This window comes from Apteryx mantelli, chromosome Z (assembly GCF_036417845.1).
Source record: "Apteryx mantelli isolate bAptMan1 chromosome Z, bAptMan1.hap1, whole genome shotgun sequence".
NCBI classification, from domain to species: Eukaryota; Metazoa; Chordata; class Aves; order Apterygiformes; family Apterygidae; genus Apteryx; species Apteryx mantelli.
Window position 1 is genome coordinate 85933414 of NC_090020.1, and position 20319 is coordinate 85953732.

Sequence of the window (20319 nt, forward strand, 5' to 3'; positions counted from 1 at the left end):
TAATTATTATAAAATGCCTTGAGATTTGACTCGGCTGTGTAATTGCATGTTATTTGTACAATGAGTTCTGGTTGTTGCAGCAAGCTCTGAAAGAAACCAGCTCCTCCAGAGCATTTTGGGTCCCAGTATAATAACTAATGCTGATATCTATGTGTCAGGAAGGTTGTTTCCTTCAGTAAAAGGAGGAGCTTTTCTTAGATTTCTGGTTTCCTGCCACAAGTTGCATGATTAACTGTTGTGCTATGAGCCATCGTGACTGGCATAGATACTACGGAGATGTTGGACAAATTCAACATGCTCAAAATGTTGTTGTCAGGTTCTTCGCTGACCATCTTGCTTCTTTTCACTGTTATGCTTGCAATAAGGCCAGGCACTCTTCCCACGCGGAAAACTTTCTCCAGCGCTGTTCCTCAGGGCAGGAGGCCAGGAGCTGGGAAATGAGCTGAGAAAGGCCACAAACCTGCTTTTTTGGGAAGCCTCAAATGGGTTCCTGACGCAGGATTTGGAAGAGGAGTTAGGAGATGATGTTTTTGATCCAGTGCCCATATTCTCATCCTGGAGTAGGAACAAAGTAGTACTACAAGCGGCAGCCTCCTCGCTGTGGCACAGGGAAGTGAATTTCCTGCTGTCATCCGTAGGGCACCGCAGCAGACCTCCACTCACCAGTCCTCCCCATAATTAACTCTAACATGCCGTGCCGGCTCTGTGGAGAGTGCCGGGGCTCCATAAGCTGGTTAGTGCCACAGAAAGCTTTCTGTTGCTAAAACAGAGCCACTCCTCCTTCAGGAAACTATTTCAGGGAAGCTAGAAATGGCAGCTCACGCTCAACGTTTGGGCGTGTGTACTGCCGCTTGCTGTTTCTTGTATCCCTCCTCCTCTGCAACATGTCCTTCATTCTGCACTCTCCATGGAAGATGCCCTAGCTTTAGACTACAGGATTAGAAGGTTTGTCATCTGACAGGTGTCAGGACACCGCAGTTCAATTCCGAATTACCAGTCATCTTCTTCTGCGGGTGCGTTCGCAATACTGGTGATGTTATTAATAGACACCGTACTGTACCCATGCTGAAAATTCCCATACAATCACGATCATTTTGCAATTAATAGTTAGGATGCAACATGGGTTTCCAGAGGGTGTAGGAATAAAGGGCTTTGCTCTTTGCCTCACACTTTGTTTTCCTTAATACTTCAGCTATGTTTGCCTCTCTCTTCTGCCATGACAGAGTTGTTAAGAAGCACTGCAGAACACAGTGTAGCTGCGTTTTGTATTAGCGGGTTGACATGGCACATTTAAATCTCAGAAGAATTGACTTTGAATATAGGCTAATAAAACAGCAACCTTCTGCTTTGGCACACTAAATGTTACAGCTGTCTCAAGGAAGAACAATATTGGTGATTGGTTATGTAGAAATTAATTACGTCCTTTCTTTGTCTCGAGCTCTTCTCCGCGATGACTAGAATAGTACCATCGTGCTGAACATAATGAGTTTTCTTAGTTATAGTTTGTTTCAGTCTCCACATGATGTATTTATGGTTTTATTGATTTTTAATATTTAAAAGCACCCAAATCCTATGACACTGGGAGCTTAAGAAGTTTGAATAAAAATAAAAGAGGAAGATGAAAATGTCATGATTGCATTTTTTTAAAGGAAGATTTATTGCACTTCAGCTGGCACATGGCTGCTCTGAGGAACATCTGTTTTTTTAATTCATCTGCCAATAACTTTTGATAGAAATTTGTTTACATGCTTCCTGCAGCTTCTTGGAGATCGGAGGCTAATGCTTTACCTTCTGTTGAAAATGATCATAAAAGTAGGAAATAAGTCTTAAAAAACACCCCAGTAATAATTCTTGGGTTTTTGTCTTACTGTTTTTTAATGTTCTCTTCCAGCTGTAAACGAAGCCCCGGCGTCCCAGCAGCCGTCCTTGCTACCGCCGACGCAGCCCGAACACTCAAGCACCGAGGATGCCCCGAGTAGGACGATCCCCACGGCCTGCGTCCGCCCCACGCACCCTCTGCGCAGCTTTGCCAACCCCTTGCTACCTCCACCGATGAGTGCAATAGAACCGAAAGTCCCTTACACGCCGCTTCTCTCTCAAACAGGTGAGGATGACGGGGGAGAAGTCTGTGGCACCACAGCCCTTCAGTTCAGGAGAAAGATACAGAGCGCAAGGCTGTCCCATACCCTGAAGAATATCTTTAAGTGCTCACAGAATGGGGAGTGGATATATGCAGTTTTATGGTAATAATCCAGTATTTCATTCTGACAATCTGGAATAAAAATTCGGGACAAGGCAATAGCTTAAAATCAGAGTTAACCAGTAAGTGATGAAAATGAAATAAATGAGATGCCAAATTAATCATTTGGTCTTGTTTCCAGTCTCCTGTTGTGCTACAATAACTTGAAGCAATGCCAAATGCTTGACTCTTGTTTCAAGGCTTGCCTTTTTGATAATGAAAGGACTATTTATGTATGCTGGAAAAGAACTGACTGCAATCCACTCCAGTGTGCAAAGTACTTAAAAATTTAATAGCAAGCATGCAAGGAACAGGAAAAAAATACTATTTTAAAAAGAATGGTCATAGAACAGTGCCCCCTTTGATTGAAGCCGCAGGCTATTGTCAGGGTTAGATTACGTGGTTATATATGGCTATAGCGAAACATTCATTCATTGCCTCCCTAAGTCCGTGGGTTCAAGCAGAGAGGGGCGAACGGGCCGTGCTCGCCGGTCGCAAACACGCCGGTGGCAGGAGCGCAGAACGCCGGTGGCAGCTGTGCTGGGGTGGGGGGCACGGCAGCGGGCAGGGGCCTGAGCCTCGCCAGCGCCTGGCTTCGCTTCTGGCTTGGTTTCCTGAGCGGCGCCGTTTCTGGAGAGCTGCTTTAAAACTCTTCACCGCCAGATCGCGTGAGACCGCGTGCATAATATATACGGTATATGCTTGGATCACAACGTACGCCCAGCGCTAGAGTTGTTGTGAACTGGTATTACTTGAGTATCGCTATTTGATGTAGTCGCAGTAACTACTAGAATTACTAAGGCAAAAAAAAGAGTTTGCAGGTTGGTATTTCATTTTAGCTGTTTACTCCGTTAGGTTGAATAACACCCAGTCTGGCTCAAAAAACCTTTGAGCTTTCAGCTTTACTCTTTCCTGTGTGATACGTCTTTCTAAATGCAGTTTTCTTCCCCTACAACGTATGTCAGTTCCATGTTTGCAACAAGAGAGCTACCAAGAAACCTCTGCATTTTTACTGGAAGTACCTGCTATCCATCAGCAAGTAATCCAGTTTCTGACAGCAGACAGAAGTAGGTAAATCCTTATTTGTTGGAGAAATGCTTTTGCCAAGCAGTACAGCTGAATTATTTTTAATATATAATAGAGTCCATTCACCGTTATGTAGTACAGCATTTTACTTTATGAGGGTCTAACTCTACTTGTCTTACTCTAGTGAGTAAGCATAGTTACCTCAAAAGAGCTATTTGTCCTGTAAATCAATCAGGGTTTACCATTTAATCATTATTATTGGTGGGAAGGATAGAAAGAGGAAGTCGGAGCATGTTACTAATCTTCATAAATAACCCTGTCATCCTGATAAAATTGCCTTTTTTCGATAAGTAATCTTGCTGTAGAAGATGCAATGTTTCTTACAGGCAAGGGGTAGGACTTTGTTACTAGGCAAAATTTAGACCTGGAAGTGATAATGCTCTGTATTATGGCTGATAAAGCAATGGAAAATTGTGCTGTGCTGGACTCGGTCACATAAATGAAAATGTATTGCTGGGTGGTACATGGTATTTAAATTATTGTGTTCGCTGTTATTTTAAAATTGCAATTTCTGCCTCTTAGAATTTTGTGTAACTTCATTTCTGATCTTCCCCCTGCTATTTTGTAGTGTCAGAGCTATCTATTTTTTCTCTCTGTATGGTCTATATGGTACACTTGTCCTCGTAGTCATTAGCCAGACTGATTTTATTGCCCTTACCAATTCTTTCTAGAAAAGTTTGTTTTGTGAGCATTAACTTATACTTGTGCCTTCAGGCAGATGTAGAACTGGTTCTGGCCCTGTACGTGCTTGTATTGAGGCCAATTTTTGGTTTATGTAATATTTAAGAGCAGCTTAGAAGCTTTTAGGAGGTCGTTAGTGTGACTGTCTTGGTTTACTGATTATTGATGGCTGTCTATGTTAGGATGAATTTTCACCAAATACAAATACTTGTACAAAAGCCAGAATAAAAACTTCTTAATTTTGTAACTTTTCCCAGTATTTTTTACTTACATTTCAGTATCAAGAGTTTTTCATTAGAAATTTCAATTTTTTCCCCTAGCACTTATGAATTTATTGCTTTGAAGCTTGGGGACGTATTGGAAATAGGCACTGAATGCATGTTTTTTAAGCTTAATAATTGTCTAGTTTCTCAGCAGTAAAAAAATCTGTGTTTTGTGGCCTTATGCTAGTTAAAAGACACTCAAAACAAGATTGATCTTTCAGTATCCACTCCTGAATTCCTTCTCTCGGGAACCCCAATCTCTATTCTTTTTACTTAAAATGGGAGATGAGCCACCTTTTTAATTCTACTGGAAGGTTAAAGGGAATGGAGAGAAAGCATTAAAAAAAAAGTCCAAGAAACAGCACTGCCTTCCACCGGTAATTCTGCAAACTTAATACGACCCATGAGCATGATATCTTAGCCGTAGTTATATCGCTAAGGTATCCCTTCCCACGGAAGGGAAATTTTGGAGACATTTTTGACTTTACAGAGCTCTTGATGGATTTCTTGATTTGAACCAACCTATGAGCAAAGGTGGGCAAGCTCCCTGCAGACCAGCTGAACAAATTGCCTTATGGACCACGTCTGCTGATTAAACCCCACTTAGAGACATCTCAGGCTTAAAAGGCTCGTAGCAAATTCCCGTGTTAGAATAACTGTTGCTTTCCTCAACCTGATAGATAGAATTAATTAATTTTTGCTACTTTTTTTAAGTCTGAAGAAATTTTTACATGTACTATGTAATAAATAGGGCAATAAATAGTGGATTCATCAGGTGCTCAGCCCACCCCGTTGCCTGCCCCATGGCCAAGCTCATGCCGCAGCTCCACAGAAACGCAGATTTGGAAGTGTTGGGAGGGGATTTTGGACATCTGCTGACCGAGAAGATTGAAGGAGGAAGGTTTAGATTATAGTTCTAGAGTTGGCATCTAACACTGGCCCTCACACAATATTAGCATTTAAATTATTTTTTGGATCTTGCCCAGAGACCGGATGAACGGAGGGGTTTTTCTTGACTTTGACTAGATGCTAAAAGGAGGTCTCTCCTCTAGTATTTTACCCATTCAATATATCTCTGTAGTGGCATAATTAGCTGTTAAACTCTATCTTATGTTTCATAAAAAAGACATAGATCATTTTTCAGACGTGGGATTTTGCCGTGAGGGCATGAATAAATATCAAAAAGGCTGTGCTCCTGTTTGTTGGGTCATGACTTTGGCTTAATCCACAGCTAAAATCTGCCATTTTTCCTCTGCTTTTTCCCCCCACTTTTTTTCGCTTGAGCCCAGTAAATCTGAACTCTTCACATTAAGCCCTTCTTGTAGATATTTTATAGGAGATCTCACCTTTTCATCACTGCTTGGTGACAGAGCACTTCAGGTTCCCAATACTTATTCTGAAAGCGTGAGAATCTGTCCGTGAGCTTTCCAGTCTCCACCGTGGCTGCAGTCGCTTCTCTTTGCAAATCATGCACATAGGCATATAAGTGATTTGACTTAGTCCCCTTTCAGGTTAAACAGAAAATGTTTGATGGAGTGTTGAGCTTATTGCATTATAGATCTGACATAAATTCCACAAATGGACAGGAAGGATTTTTTTTTCCCCCTTGCAAATGAAAATTCCTTTTAGGTCTTGATGATCAGCTGCACTTTAAATGAACCTGAATTAGGAGGTCATTTTTCTTCTCCAGAAGCAAGTGTGAGGTGATAGAAAATGCAGCCTCTGAAGTAGTGTTTTTTATATTGTGCTGCAGTTCTAAAACTTTAGCTTTCTGAGGCTCCGGTATCTTTTGTCAGAATGTAAGAATGCTGCTTTCTTTCTATTTCTGTTTTCTCCTATTTTCCTTTTTTCTCTTGCTACTTAACCAAAAAAGTGTAGTTGGAAAACCAAATTCTTGCCTTCCTGGATATTCATTCAACATTTAGGATACCCCAGAGTGAAAAGTCACTTCATTGCACAGCAAAATTGAGCTTGATTTTCTTTCCTCCTGTTGCACTGTGAGGAGTGCCCCAAACTGGGCATGGTCTGGGAGCTCAGGGGAAGGGTTGCACTGCAGAGGAACTGTGTAAGTTTTTGGATTTTGGACCTCGGAAGACCCTGAAATTGCCCTTATAGTTAGAAAAGTGAATGTAGAAATGATGCTGTTTTACTTGGTAAACTTGCTCTTGCATGTACAGAGAAACTTGCTTCTTAGTACAAGAATGGCAAGTCCTTCCAAGGATTGCAATACAGAGCTGTTGTAGAGGAAGCAGGATTTTCCTGGGACAGAAATCAAGGCTGGCTGTGTTTTTGCAAGTGGGTGTTCGTCCCTGACTCGGATTTCCAGTAACCGTTCCACAAGCTCCCTCCAACCGTTTATGTTCCCTCTTGGTTCAGAGTCGCGTGGCTGCGCTGAAAATAGACTGCTGCTTTCGGGAGCATTACCAAAATCGCTGTTACTCAAGTGTCTTGAACATCAGTTCTCAGGCAGAGTGTTTAGAGAGGGAAACTCCAAGAATAAACCTTTGCGTTGTAAAGCAGGCAAATCTGGGAGACATAAATTTAGAACCCTCTGGTGCTAGATTTACGCTTTATAATCACAATGTTTTTTAGAGTGTTTAATCCACTCGGAGTTAATTATGAGCGGCGCAAGTGCATTTATTTTGAACAATCAATTAGCTCTAATTAAGTCACTGCATAACCAAATTCTGGGTCCTTTTTTAAAGGAAATTTATCCCTCAGTAATAATTTCCTCATGCCAATATAAAACACAAGTGAAAACCTATGAAAACTTCCAAGGAAGATTACTGGGTTTTTTCGTAAGCCTTTATCTGCCCCTCCACCTTCAACTTCCAAATGTTTTGTCTTCCTTGTTTCTTTTTACGAAAACAAGCTTTCTGCAATCTGCTGAGATACATGGATAGAGAAGGGTCACAAATGGGTCAGTCCTGTGTATCAGGGAAATCTGGCTCCAGTCCAGTCCCGTACTTGGGCAAGCAGATAACTTTAGACATCTTGGTTGTCTCATTAAAATCAAAGGGACTGCTGGAAGGTGTAAAGTTAAGTGTGGACCTAGGTGCTTGTCTGGATAAATGAACTGATTTCACTTTGATATAAATGAGCTATTTCAATACAAGGCAGCAGTAAAACCATTAAAAAAACCATTTTTTCTGGATAATTATACTGTAAATGCATAGAAAGATTTAATGATGGGCAGTGTCTATGATCCTGTATTTCTGCACCTTTGCCAAGCAAAGGAGTAAAGCTTTTTCCACTGCATGTGCAATATTCATATTTATTTGGGGTTGTGGTTGTTACCGCTGAAGCATTGCAGCCAAAGGTGGTCACTTGTGTCGTGACACTTCCTTATCCTGCGTAGTATTTCCAGCAGAGATTAAAGACATTTTGTTCTTTGAGGCTCAAGAGTCTGTGAGGGCATAAAGTGGGGAAATGAAGGACACGTGTGAAGACACATCTCTGATGTGACATGGGCTTGGAGTTCTTGCACTGACCTTGGTTTCTACGCCCAGCCTGGATCCTGCAGAGTAAAAACTAAAAAAAGCCCAATGGATGTTTTTAGATAACTGCAAGTTCTTAAAATGTAGAGCTCCATTTTGATGAAGAGCAGCTGAGAAGACAGAGAAACAATATACCAAGTATCTCCCATATTTCAATGTATCTGAGCAGCCTGTGCTGTTGTTTTTGTCTTGAAGTGTCCTTTCCAAACTCACAGTTTCTATACCTATTTTGAAGCCTTAGCACATAAAAATATGTGAGGTTCATCAGTGCTAGTTCAAAAGCCTCCCCAACAGACAGTCCCATTACTTGTTCAGTACTGTATGTTTAAGTGACTAAGTGACCTCTTTCTGTGTTCTATTTCTCTTTTTACTTTTTTTCTCCTAATAGCAAAGATTCCTAAATTAAACTTTACCTCTTTTTAGAAGTATCTCCCATGTGGAATGAGCCAAGCCTCCACTGATTATCACCTCAAAAGTCATTTTTTAAAACTCCATTTCATGACAAAAGATGTTATTTTTTCTTTTTTCCCACCTATAATGTAAAACAGCTGAGTCATCAAATAATATTTTTCTTATAATTGCATATTCTGTACCCCCGAGAGGCACTGTCTTATATGGGAGCACTCTGTCATGGAGATACAAGCAAACTCACCTCTAGATGTTATTCTCATCTTTATGTTTCAACTTTCAAGCCATTTAAACTGGTAGAACACTCATTTTCCTGGTGGAAATACCAGGTGACCTGTTAGTGGCATTTGATCTTTTTGTGATATTCTGTTGTATGTTTATGGGAAAATTACCTCTCCATACTGCAAGATATGCAGTACACCCCACCACGATTGCTTACTTAACGAGAAAAATCTAGTTTTGTATTGGTGTCTCGCGCTCTTTCCCCACCCTCTGAAATTTAGGCTGCCAACCTCGTTACTGTCAGAAGCATCTGGGACATCTGAATTTCTTAAATCACTTTGATTTTCCGGATTGTCCCCTTCAATTTTGAGAACTACGGCCTAAGCACTGCATCTCTTCAGAGTCATTGAAGATTCTTCTGCATCTGCAAATCTTAATTACTTTTTCTTTTGTTTCATAACAGACCTAGTTAATGACACAGACAGTGTTTGCCTTTGTCCTGTTGGTTAGAAAAAACTGTGGAAAAGCTGTGAGATACGGGGGCAGGAAAAGATTGTCTATTTTGAGTTGCAAGTCTGACGTCACCTTCTGACTTCTGTAGCTTATCTTGACTTTTATGGTCCCATTATACAGGATACCTCTTGGCTCCATTCATCTTCAAGGAGTACTTTAGTTCTTCCAAAAGCAAAAGCTTATTTGCATCCCACTGTATAGTTCAGAAATCAGAATAGGTGGAGATGAGTTATTTCATTGATGATGGTTTTGGGAAGGCTTTTTTCTGTGAAAGAAAATAGCAGAGAGGAGTCAAACTCAGTGTGAACAAGCACAGCCTTTTAGATAACCTAAGGGAGAGAACGTTTTGGAGCAGAAGCTAGCCAAGAGAGGCACGGCGTTGCCAGCAAAATACTCAAACAATCCAGCCAGAATGACTCTGTGCATCTTCTTTTTCACCAAACAAGTGCTCAAATCCATGATCAGTATCTCCTTGTGGAAGCAACTCACAACACCTTTTGGCTAACTCCTTAGACAGGGTAACGCAAATGTTAGCTGGGTAACACTGGATCAAACTTCCAAGAGGAGAAATCAAGAGCAAGATTTTCTGTTGAATTAAGACTGCCCAAATGCAGACCGAGTCAAAAGGCAAAGCTGCAGGAAACAAGGATGGGCAACAACAAAGTGGAAAAGGACTATAATAGGATTTGGAGACTTTGCAAAAGGTATTTAAGCAGTGTCGTCAATATTCCCAGAAATGTCTGAAAAGTGGCTTCTACTTATGAATAAAAACGTAGGCAGAGCAGAGTGTTTAGGCCATTTAGGAACCCACTGACAAAACTCCTAGTCCAAGCTGGTGAGGGAAACTGATAAACTACAAATCTTACCGATTTGCGCCCAGCGGATTCTGTGGCAAAACTTCCTTTTCTTAATTCTCAAAGATATGGTTCATTCTTAGCTAATTTTAGCAATCTGATGAATAGGTGTCTGCTCCATGCCAGTCACATCATGTCATTGCGCAGCCCAAGGAGAAGGAGAGGCCCTTTGGGAAGACAGTTCATCCTACCTCTCCACAGACTTTGGGAGGTGCTTTTTTCCACAGGTTACAGAGGGAGCCTAAACGACCAGCTGAGGCTCATCCCTCACTTTCAAATAGATGAAGGAACATGATCCCCGTTGCACTGACCTGCTGCAGTGGGTGGCATGAGCAGCAGAGGGGCAGGAAGGGCCGCGCTGTGCCGCTTCTGGTGTTCCAGCTCCCTTCCAGTTCTCCTGACGCGTTGGACAGTGAAGCCTTCTATGCTTTGGCTAGGACTAGATTTCATAATCACACACCTATTTTATGTATCAAAATATTAAGGCCTGGTCCTAAATCCAGAACTTGAGGAACCCCATTGGTAGCCTTTTCCTACCCCAATACTTCTCCATTGAGCACGATTTCTTGCCATCACTCCTTAAACCAGTTCCTATCAATTTTTGCATTCATTTTCTCCAGTTCAACTATTTTTCCCACGTCACTGTTTTGAATCATCACTCAGATTGTCTGTAACACATGAATCAAACAAGAATTAACAGTCTTTGTGTATGACCGGACCTCCGATCCATTGGGTGTGAACATAGCTGCCTTTGATACGTCCTGAGTTTCCAGCTCGCTGTGCTCACTGCTACCAGGGACTGACCTCCAGAAACACCCACACGAACAGCAGAATTATTGAACCCTCCCACTAAAATGAATTGTTTTCTCCTGGCTGGAGACATGTCTCCTGTCCAATTTGACATAATGTAAAATAAAATAATGAAAAGTAGCTCTCCCGATGTATTGTTATCGAGAGAATGAGTGCTGTATTGTTTTTACTCAGTGTTCATCATCATAACATCTGATCTGATATGCACGAATGCATATAGATTTAGAAAATTGCTTCCTTTTGACTTGACAACAGGCTCGCACTAATGTGCGATGCTCCTGAAATATAAAGGATGATAATGTAATGCATTCAGTATGGGCCTTTGAAAAGCAGTGGTAGCTGGAGTTTGCACCTGGTAGTCGTATGTTATGTAACTAATGAGCCAACGAAGTGTTTAATAACCCAACTGAGAGAATAAAACTTTGAAACGGTGAATTCGTGCTGTGGCTGCTCAGAAATACGCCCGATCGGCGTTGTCATCCCCTGCCCCTGGTGGCCGCGGTTCCAACGCTTGCTTTTTTTGTTTTTGAGGCTCCTGCTGAATTGCAAAACATTAGAAACCAAAGTGATTTTAATTTAATTAGCTACTCATTTGCATAAATTAGTTTACTTGGCGTGTCAACCTTCTGTGTCCAGAATCCTCATTGAGAGGCCTGCTCAGGCTTTTTAATATCCTTTGGGGGAAGGGGGTTCAACTGTTGTACTAATTATGTATTGCAGGCGTTAGCTTTGAAAATGCTCTAAGACATTCACCAAAGAACTGGAAATGTACAGCCAAACGGAAGCAATGTTTTCCCAGCTTCACTTTAGTTTCGAGCTTTATGGTTTGCCTGTTGCTTTTGTGAGCTAAAGGGCAAAAAGATGCACAAACTGAACTTACTAATCATCATTATGGCTTCTCATTAACAATATCCAGGCAGGAACATCTGTCTTTGTGCAGAAAAGCAGGTCTTTAAGGCCAATTGCTACAATTAATGAGTTACATATGAGAAACATGATTTTTACCATGGGGTTTACAGTTTTATAACAGCAGCATATTCTGCATTTCACATGAGCTCCTCGCCATTACATCAAATATTTACTTCTCCACAAGTCCATGAGGATCAAACGAGTCGCAATATGAAGTCGCTTGTATAAAAAAAGCGTATATGGTACGTTATCTAACCAATAAACAACATCGATGCGGTGCCTCTGCAATTTTACTGTTTATGCTTCATGTGACAGTGATGTCCCAGGACCCAATCAAGATTTCCTGTGATAGGACGCTGGTAAATCTGTCTTTAGGAGGGCATTTGAGTGCTACTAGAACAGAAATAATGACACAGCCAACAGCTGCAGGAGTCGCAGCTGCCGTTTCTCTCTTCGCTGAGTGCTGCAGGTGTTTTCAAAAGGTTCGGAAAATAATGTCGAGATGCTACATACAGTCTCTGCCCCAGTGAGCTTAGAGTTTAATTTGTCTGTGATGCAACCTTCTTATCTCTGTTTTCTTTCTTTTTTTTCTTTTCTTTTTAATTCATCTCTTGCGTCTCTCATTGCTCTGCAGTGTGTAGCTGCTGGGTGCACATTGCAGTCGGGGCTTATTTCAGAGCGGCTGGATGTGTAGCACTTCAGGGCTGGTATATAGCGGTGAGCAGACAGGTATTCTCGGATAACAGCACTGGGAATTAATTCTAAATGTTAGCGTGTGCATGGCCATGAGGCCAGATGCCATGTTTTATGTGCAAATACCTTTAACAGCAGGATGTGCGATACCCAGTGTAGACACCAATGTGGGGAAACTGAGCTTGCATTATTTCACTCTGTCACATTAGCTGAGCTGGAAAGTCCCCAGTGAGGCTCGTTTTTCCCAGCAGAAAAGCTGGAAAGAGCAGAGATCTAGACAACGGCCACAAAAAAACCCAAGCGCAGGGCCTTAAACCCAGCTCGGGCATCTTGTGCCCCTTCTGCTCTGTGCCGAAACGCCCCACAAGCTGATACAGCAATCTGTGCCCAGCTTGAGCAAAACTTAGAAGCTTAGGAGCACTTTTCTGCTCAGGGCCTGCAGCCACTGAGCCATGCGGTGCCTGGGTTTCTTCTCCGCCTGCTTTCTTGCGCTGCCAGATAACGTGTGATGCCGCGGCTCCGTAGCAGCAATCGTTCGATCACCCAGACGTTTCAGGGTGCTCGTACTGCTGCCAGTAAAGAAACCTGTGTTTGGTTTGGAGTTATCAGAAAGAACATTAAAAAGCTGAAAAGGAAGGGAGGGGGGTTGCATTTCTTCTCGGGAAATAATCTTTTGGTTAACTGAAAAAAGTGGAAAACATTTCCTTTCTTATAAAACGATTTGAATGTGCAGCGCTTAGAAGATTGAATCTTTGGGGATAGCTGTATCTATGCTTACTCTGAGATACAGGGAAGTTTGAAGGCCCGGTTATTAAAGAAGTCTTTTAGCTATTGAACGGGAGCTGGAGGAGCGAGCGTATCTTTGTGGCGATCTGTTTGAGTTTGTGTTGAGCTTTCACGCTTCCAAAGCTTCAGTTAAACTTGAGTTATGCAGGATTCTCAGCCTTAAAGTGATTATATTTGCAAGTCTCTTGCCCATTTTGCCCTTGTCTTGCAGTTCTTTACTGGAACTTACTCTTAATGAACGTGCTGTTGGCAGCTCCGTTTAGGGAGGGATTTTGCTCTCTCTTCTGCTCCATTGTGTTTTCTCTGCCTTAAACTAATTAAAAATGTAAACGCAGTTCTTTGAAATACCGGAAAATTAATCTGCAACTTTTGTCTCCTGGCTACTCGCTCGAGCTGCAGGAGCACAGAAGCTGTCAGGCCGGCAGCCGTTGGCTGGGCTCTGGGGAGCGCTGCTCCGCTCCAGCTGCAGCAGCTGCCTTCCTCCCTACGCCGCCCTCATCCCCGGGTACCACCATGCAGGGCTCGGGAGCCTTCCTCTTAACGGTCCGATAATGATCTTTAAGCAAAAATAGAGATAATCAGGCAGGAATCTAGTGATGAAGGGAAAACAAGTGGATGTTTAAACTTAAGACGGATGAGAAGACAGTTTGGTTTTGCGTGGAAGCTGGGTGTTTCCAGAGGCGAGTGTGGAGCTAGCTGAGCTGTTGCCCCAGCAAGAGACAGCATAACCGTAACTTGCTGAAGATCATAGTGGAGGGAATATAAAGAAAAAAGCTATTGGGCCAGTGTTTTTTATTTATTTATTTATTTTTGTCTTGATTTCCAAGGGAGTCGAATGAACAGAATAAAAATCCTGTTCAAGTCCTGTGGAAACGGGACCTCTGCCCCATAAGAGTCTAAAGTCATCGCCTGTGCCAGCAAAGGTCTCCTGTTAACTGCTGGGGATGGTTTGAGGGATTTTATAAGCCCTAATATGTGATTCACTCTGCTGAGCAGGTATCAGTCTGGAGATTGCCTGTTAAACGTATGAACATCCAGCTGGCCTTAGGGCACCAGGAGGCATCAAAGTGCTTCAAGGTCCATAGAGGAAATGGGGGAAGAATAGAGTTGGGGGATCTAAGTGGTGGAAGAGGTGACAAAGGACTGGCACTGACGTGAGTTTGGCCTGACACAGCTCGTAGGGGGAATATTTAAGCTGTAGTTTCAGGGGGAGCAGGATTAGGCAGGCAGCAAGCAATCCTGAAAGTGCCGTCCCTGTTTCAGCCTTGAATCTGTGACATATTTCTTTAATACACGATCTCGGTTTGGTTTTGTACGATAGCTTGAATTTTCAAACTATCCCAGAGCGCTTAAAATCAATGCCATTTATGCTTCTATTTCTGTTGGCAGCCCTTATGTCTCCAGCAGCGTCTTCCACAGAGTCAGGCACATTGCACTGAGCAGAGGCAGATCAGCTAGGACAGTGCTTTTATTCTTTGACGTTTTAAATCATTAAAAGAGACAAAGGACTTCTTCTAATTTCCACTAGAAGAAAGCTAAGGCATCTCGGTTAATGCATCTTTAAAGAGTCATGCTTCAGACTGTGCTAGAGCTGGCGCCTCTTTGGCCAAACAGCAGTGCTCTTGCTCGGGGCTAGATGTGGGAAAAACTCCAAGCAGAGTTGTTTAAAAAAGGAAAGTCCCCTGCTGTAAAAAAAAAATCATATTTTAATACCCATTCCATATTTTGCGCTCCGTCCAAGTTGGGATGAAAAGTCAGAAGACTTTTTTTTTTTTTAGAAGCAAAATACAATTTTTTGAGCTCATTTAGTGACCCACTTCAGGGGCTGCTGTCAGTTTGAGGGAGTTAGAAAGAAAAGTTGACAAGAAGCGTGGAAATGAACTGCCAGAGAGGAAAAACTCTTTTGCCCAGCCTGCCTGCTGCGCCTGTCTCTCCAATCTCACTTTCTCCTTCCAAACACGGCGTTAGACTGACGGTTCCCTGCCAGGCAGGGACGTGGGACCAGGGTTTGCATGATCTTCACGGCATACCAGTTTCTGGGGTATTTTTCCCAGGAAAATTTAAATTTCCATCTGGAAAACGTTGTTTTTGCAAAAAAGCATTTTTCCTCAAAAAGTAGCATCAACAGAGAATCCCGAAGCTGCTCTAACTGCGCGTCCCTTTTGGCAGCCGAGCCCGTGGCAGTCCCACCCAACAGCAGAAGCGGCTGGCAGCTCTTCTGCAGCATTGAGACGTCTTGGACGTCCATCTCGCTGCGGACAGCAACAGGCTTTAAAGCCTGCTATATCTGAAATCTAATTGAAGAGTTTTTAGAAAGGGTTTATGTTGGCTCTGGTGCTCCTCTAGGAAGAAGTAGCGTAAGTGTATTTAGAAGAGGAATTGTGCATTTACAACCGAAAAGGCAAGCAGCACCGGTAACCAGATAAATCAGTTGTATTTTGCCTGTAATACCTGCCCTGTGCTCCCCTTTTCAGAGCTATCTGTTCTTACTGTGACTTTGGTTCCTTCTTTCAGGGCCTAACCTTCCCAAGGCTCAGGTGAAAACGGCATCGCTCGGATTGGCAGGAAAGGCAAGATCACCGCTGCTACCGGTGTCGGTGCCCACGGCCCCGGAGGTCTCCGAGGAGGGCCACAAGCCGACAGAGGACCCCACTAACGTAAGACCTGCCTTCAGACAGAGCCTCCTGGCAAAGCTCCTTGCCACGGAGACCCGTTAGGCCATCGTCAATCCGTGCAGTAATTTTGGGCTAATGCTTGGTCCCTGCTTCCCGAAGGTATTGCACTACAGCTGATAGCCATTAGGAAAGTAGTAAAAGATTCTGGCAGTCAGTAAAACTTTTCCTTTGACTTTAATGGACTTTGGCGTGTGTGACACAAGAAGAGAGTGCTTAAATTCTCTGTTAGTATTGTCCGTGGGACAACTCACACAACCCCTCTTGAGCTCCTCGAGATACCAGGAGGAGAGAAAAAGGGCGCGAGAAATGCGATAAAGGAAGAAAATAATTTTGGCAGGAAGAATGAGTATAGAGTAATAGCCGATAATGGAAGGAAAAATAATATTGAAGAAGCAGATAAGTGAAACTGAAAAGATGGTGAAATTAGAATAATCTTTTCACTCCTGTTAAGACTCTCTTAGAGAAAGGTCTCACGTCCAGAAGATGAAACAGTGCAAAAGAGAAGGAATAAGGAAAAAAAGAAATATATTAAATACATGTTGCATATCATCTCTTTTCATCTACTTGCACAGGACAATTTTTTGCTAGGCATGATAGCAGTGATTTGTCCAGCATCTTGTTAATGAATCCTTTTGCATTTTCTGCTTGGCTGAAGGGAAAATCAAAATTTTGATTTAGACATGCATATGGGAATTTTTGGTCTGCTGGCTTATAAATGTAGGATAATGGCATTTTATTCCTGTTTATCACCATCAATAGCATGAAAATATATTTCTGTATGTAGTTACAGAAGGATTCTCACATTTTGCTGGGAAAAAGGGAATCATATATTTGAAATGTAATTATGTACCTTGCTGCAGCCCGACTGCGGCGCTGAGCTTTTCTCCAAATGCTGCTGCCTCTCCTGCACAGAGCAAGTAGGAGACATGGAGTCTTCTGGAGAGGGAAACAATATAAAAAGGCTCTCTTTGGTAAAACCACTGGTATAAAGAGTAATTTAGCACAGAACATTTGATAACACAAAGTGCAATTTCAGCTCTCAATACCTTATTTTATAACAGCAGCACAATTTATTTCTCAGGAGAGACACTGCTCAAGCTCCACAAGAGGGAGAGTGGTTGCAGGAAGTAATGGTGCAGGCAACAAGTTCCTCAGGGCTCAGAATTTGGGGATAAAAGCTAAAATTTGGGGAACTTTTTTTAAGCTTACATCTGCCAGTGCTCTTTTAAGCTGCCTGCTCTTAACTCCATCCCACCTTGGGGACTGCAGATCTCCTATAGCACTTAACAGATCTTCTACCTTGTAAAACCCACATAAATAACTAATGTTTGAGCTTCCTCTCAGTGTTTTGAAAGCAGAGACTCATTCCTCTTACTCTTGGCTTAGCAATTTGTGAGGTCAGTGGTTCCCAGCGATAGGTACATGATGTAGTGCTGATCAGTTTAGGGTTTGCTGCAAGTTCAGAGCATTCCCTTTTTTTCCAGTCCGGTTAGGTACTGAGCATCTTCTGAAAAGTGTTCTCCATCCTCTTCTCCCACTAAAGGCCACGACAGGAATTGGGAACCACTGATGTGAGCTGAGGAAAGCCAGCTATTTGCAAACCCAGACCTTTGTAATTAACAGTTGCAGCCTGCCTGAAAAAAGGCATTTTCTGATGAGTATTTGATGTCTCTGCTGCATGGCAGAAAATGTTATCAGCCCCCTCCATATGGGGCTCATGTTTCTTCAGCTCGTGTTTTAAGCCCTGCCTGTTCAATCTTTACGTTTCAGCCCGGTCCTGGATAACGCAGGTCCCCGGGGACTGCGGCGAGGCCCTGCGGCACGGTCCTCTGGGCCGGCGCTGCGGCTCGGCAGGTGCCACTCGGGGCCTCGGCTTTTCCGTGGCCTCCCGCACTCTTCCGAGGTGCGTTGGGTTGCAGCGCTCGCTGACTGCTGGTTTGTGTGTGTTTGCTCGCTTGCAGGTTTATGAACAGGACGATCTGAGCGAACAGATGGCCAGTTTGGAGGGGCTAATGAAGCAACTTAATGCTATCACAGGCTCAGCCTTCTAACAGCTACTGAGGAATAGATAATTATCCAGGAGCATTGCAGCATACCAGTATTTCATGCATACCCCACACGTCCTCGACCCCATGAAATCATCATCTTCTCGGCACCATTCCTTCAGTGCAAGGAAGATTCCTGAAAAGTCCTGAAAAGAATAATAAAAAGCAAGAAGAAGAAAAGAAGAAGAAGAAGAAGAAGAAGAAGAAGAATGTTACATAACTGTAGATCTGGCATCTGAAGCGGTGGAAATGTGGCCTTTGCCAATGCAAATGACATCATCGCAGCAGAGTTGTAGCTGATGCCACTGGATTGCTCATTTTGATCTCCTAGTCTTCGTAGAGCTCAAGTTGTCATGACTAACTCACTTGTTTTACTTAGTAGAGGTTTGTAGCTCTTTGTATAGGTCTAGTCTTACCTCATGCAAGTACGTTTTTAAGCATAGACCATGCCATAATGAGACAGTGTTGTAGTTCACTCTTTTTGTTTTCCTGTGTATTATTGCTGAATACAAAAGCTCCCATAGCAAATAGTCAGACCACCACACAAAAATCTGGAAAATTTCCCAACAGCACAAAACGAAAAGACCAATTACTCGTTTCTCTTGTAGTTTCAGCCACTCATCTTGCACAAGTGGTGGGTGTTAGCAAGTTGCTGTAAAATTCAGCCATTTTAGCAAGCATTTGTAAATCCTCCCGTAGTTAGTGTTTTACGTATGGCAAACAGAGAACCGGGAACGTAAAAAAAATCTGCATTGGTGGCACGCTGCCAGCCAGCCACCGTATACTTACAAAAAGCGGACATAATATGCAGTCTTCTCTGACACACAGTAATTATGTGCTTAAGCTTGTAATAAAACATTTCTGCGTATGGGTGGCCTTTGTGCCAGCCCACCCTGTGATGACATTTGGAAGCTCCGCTAGGGCCACCGTTAGCAGCGGCGAAGAGAAAAACGCACCAGAAGTTTCCCCGACCCTTCCTCCGCCTTTCTGCCTCCGGCAAGACGGCTCAGCTCCGCGGACGCCGCCGCTCGGCCACCGGCTGCCCCTTCGCTCTGTGGAGCCTGCTGGAACGGGAAGGTGACCCGAAATTCAGATGGAGGGGGTCGTGGTGGTTAGTGCAGAGCGCTTCCCACAGGTGGGAAAGGAGCCCAGAAAGACGAACCGCGGAGGCCTGGTAAATAACCGATGAAGGAATTAGGGGGGCTTTTCCCCCCGCGTAATATTTCTGGCTTGCTATCGGCAGCAGTCCGGGAGGAAAAGCAAGCGAGCGGTGGCTCGCGACAGGACGCTGTGAACCTGCGTGAAGCTTCCTAGCACTTCCTTCTCCCTCTTGTCCTAGTCCTTTAGCTGCATATTACAGTGTTTATTGACAACTATAACTGGTTGAATTGACTAAATTTTGTGTGCATACATTTTATTGCTAAATTTTCAGCTGCATTCAGAGTTAATCCCTGTTTATGCAGCTGAATCACCAAAAGGGAGCTAATTTGCATATTTATCAGTTAGGAGGCTGCAAAACCCAATAAGAGAGTTTCAGATGAATTATTCCATTCAGCTCTGCCTTTGATTTCAAGCTTGAGTGGGTCATAATTTTAAAAGAGCATGGTAAGGATAGGATCTTTACAACCTAATAGCTCCTTTTATTAGGTGGGTAATTATATGTGAATCTCCGAATAAAATATTTTGAGTAAAATGGCACTGCAACAGAAGTAATAATTCAGATTATTTTCTACAGCCCTGTGCTGGAAAGGAAATCAGATGTCAAGGAGGAATTCAAATGCTTCATTAGGAACTCTAGTGTGTCTGTGAAAATGCTCCTTAAAAATGCCTTGTTATTCAATTTGCTAAGATTTTAATGAAATATTTCTTGAGAGTGAGGAAATCTTGTTTGTATGGGAGGCTGAGCTTTCTAGCTCCAAGAGAATTGTAGCTAAAAACCAGCACTGTAAATAAATGGACACATCTTTCAAGATGAAAGCCCAACTCGGATGTTAGAACCTAAAAAATCACCACCTACATTCTCACTGGACGAAAGCAGGCTTAATGCAGCTTTTGAATAGCTCCTCTTCCATATTTGCGGGGATTGACATTGTTTGAAATAGGAACATAAGGTCAAATCCAGCTCTCGCTTATCTTTTAGAGAATATCGGTTACCCTGGAGTTTCAGCAGAATTGCTAGGAGCAGAAACTGCCCAGAAAATCTTAAAGTGGAGCACTGCACCTATTTAATCATGGAGTATTAATCCAGAATTAAGTGTTTAACAGTACAAAGTTACCTAAAATAAGAGGGTGGTGAGCCTCAGAAGGTTTGCAAATTGGGTTTTGTTTGTTTTGGTCGCGCGCTGGAGCATTCAGCTGCTTTTTTTTTGAAGGCTTTGGTATTGATCAGCCTCTTCGTTTTGTTCACGCATCTCTCCCCGACTGCAACGTTGAGCCCCTGAAAGTCTGCCAATCGGGCTGGAACTCCTGCGAGCGCAGCCTTTCTTCTGGACTTGAAAGCGTATCTATTTTCAGACTCAGCCCATTTAAATCAATAAACCTTGCAGGCTAAGGCCAGAGTCCAAGCTGAAACAAGTCCTTGTATAGTCTGTGCAGCACATCAGAGAGGAACAAGCAACTCTAGCAGCTCAATCCCGAG

At 42.9% G+C, this 20319-nt stretch overlaps 1 protein-coding gene across 1 annotated transcript in view; it reads left to right on the top strand.

The window, feature by feature from the left end:
• DCC (DCC netrin 1 receptor) overlaps positions 1-17814 on the top strand; it is a 593344-nt gene extending 575530 nt beyond the window's left edge. Inside the window, exons 27-29 of the mRNA XM_067315554.1 lie at positions 1892-2104; positions 15476-15618; positions 17598-17814. Coding sequence (XP_067171655.1) covers positions 1892-2104; positions 15476-15618; positions 17598-17687 — 446 coding nt within the window. The 3' untranslated portion in view covers positions 17688-17814. The remainder of the gene's footprint in view (positions 1-1891; positions 2105-15475; positions 15619-17597) is intronic.
• The last annotated feature ends 2505 nt before the right edge of the window (positions 17815-20319 follow it).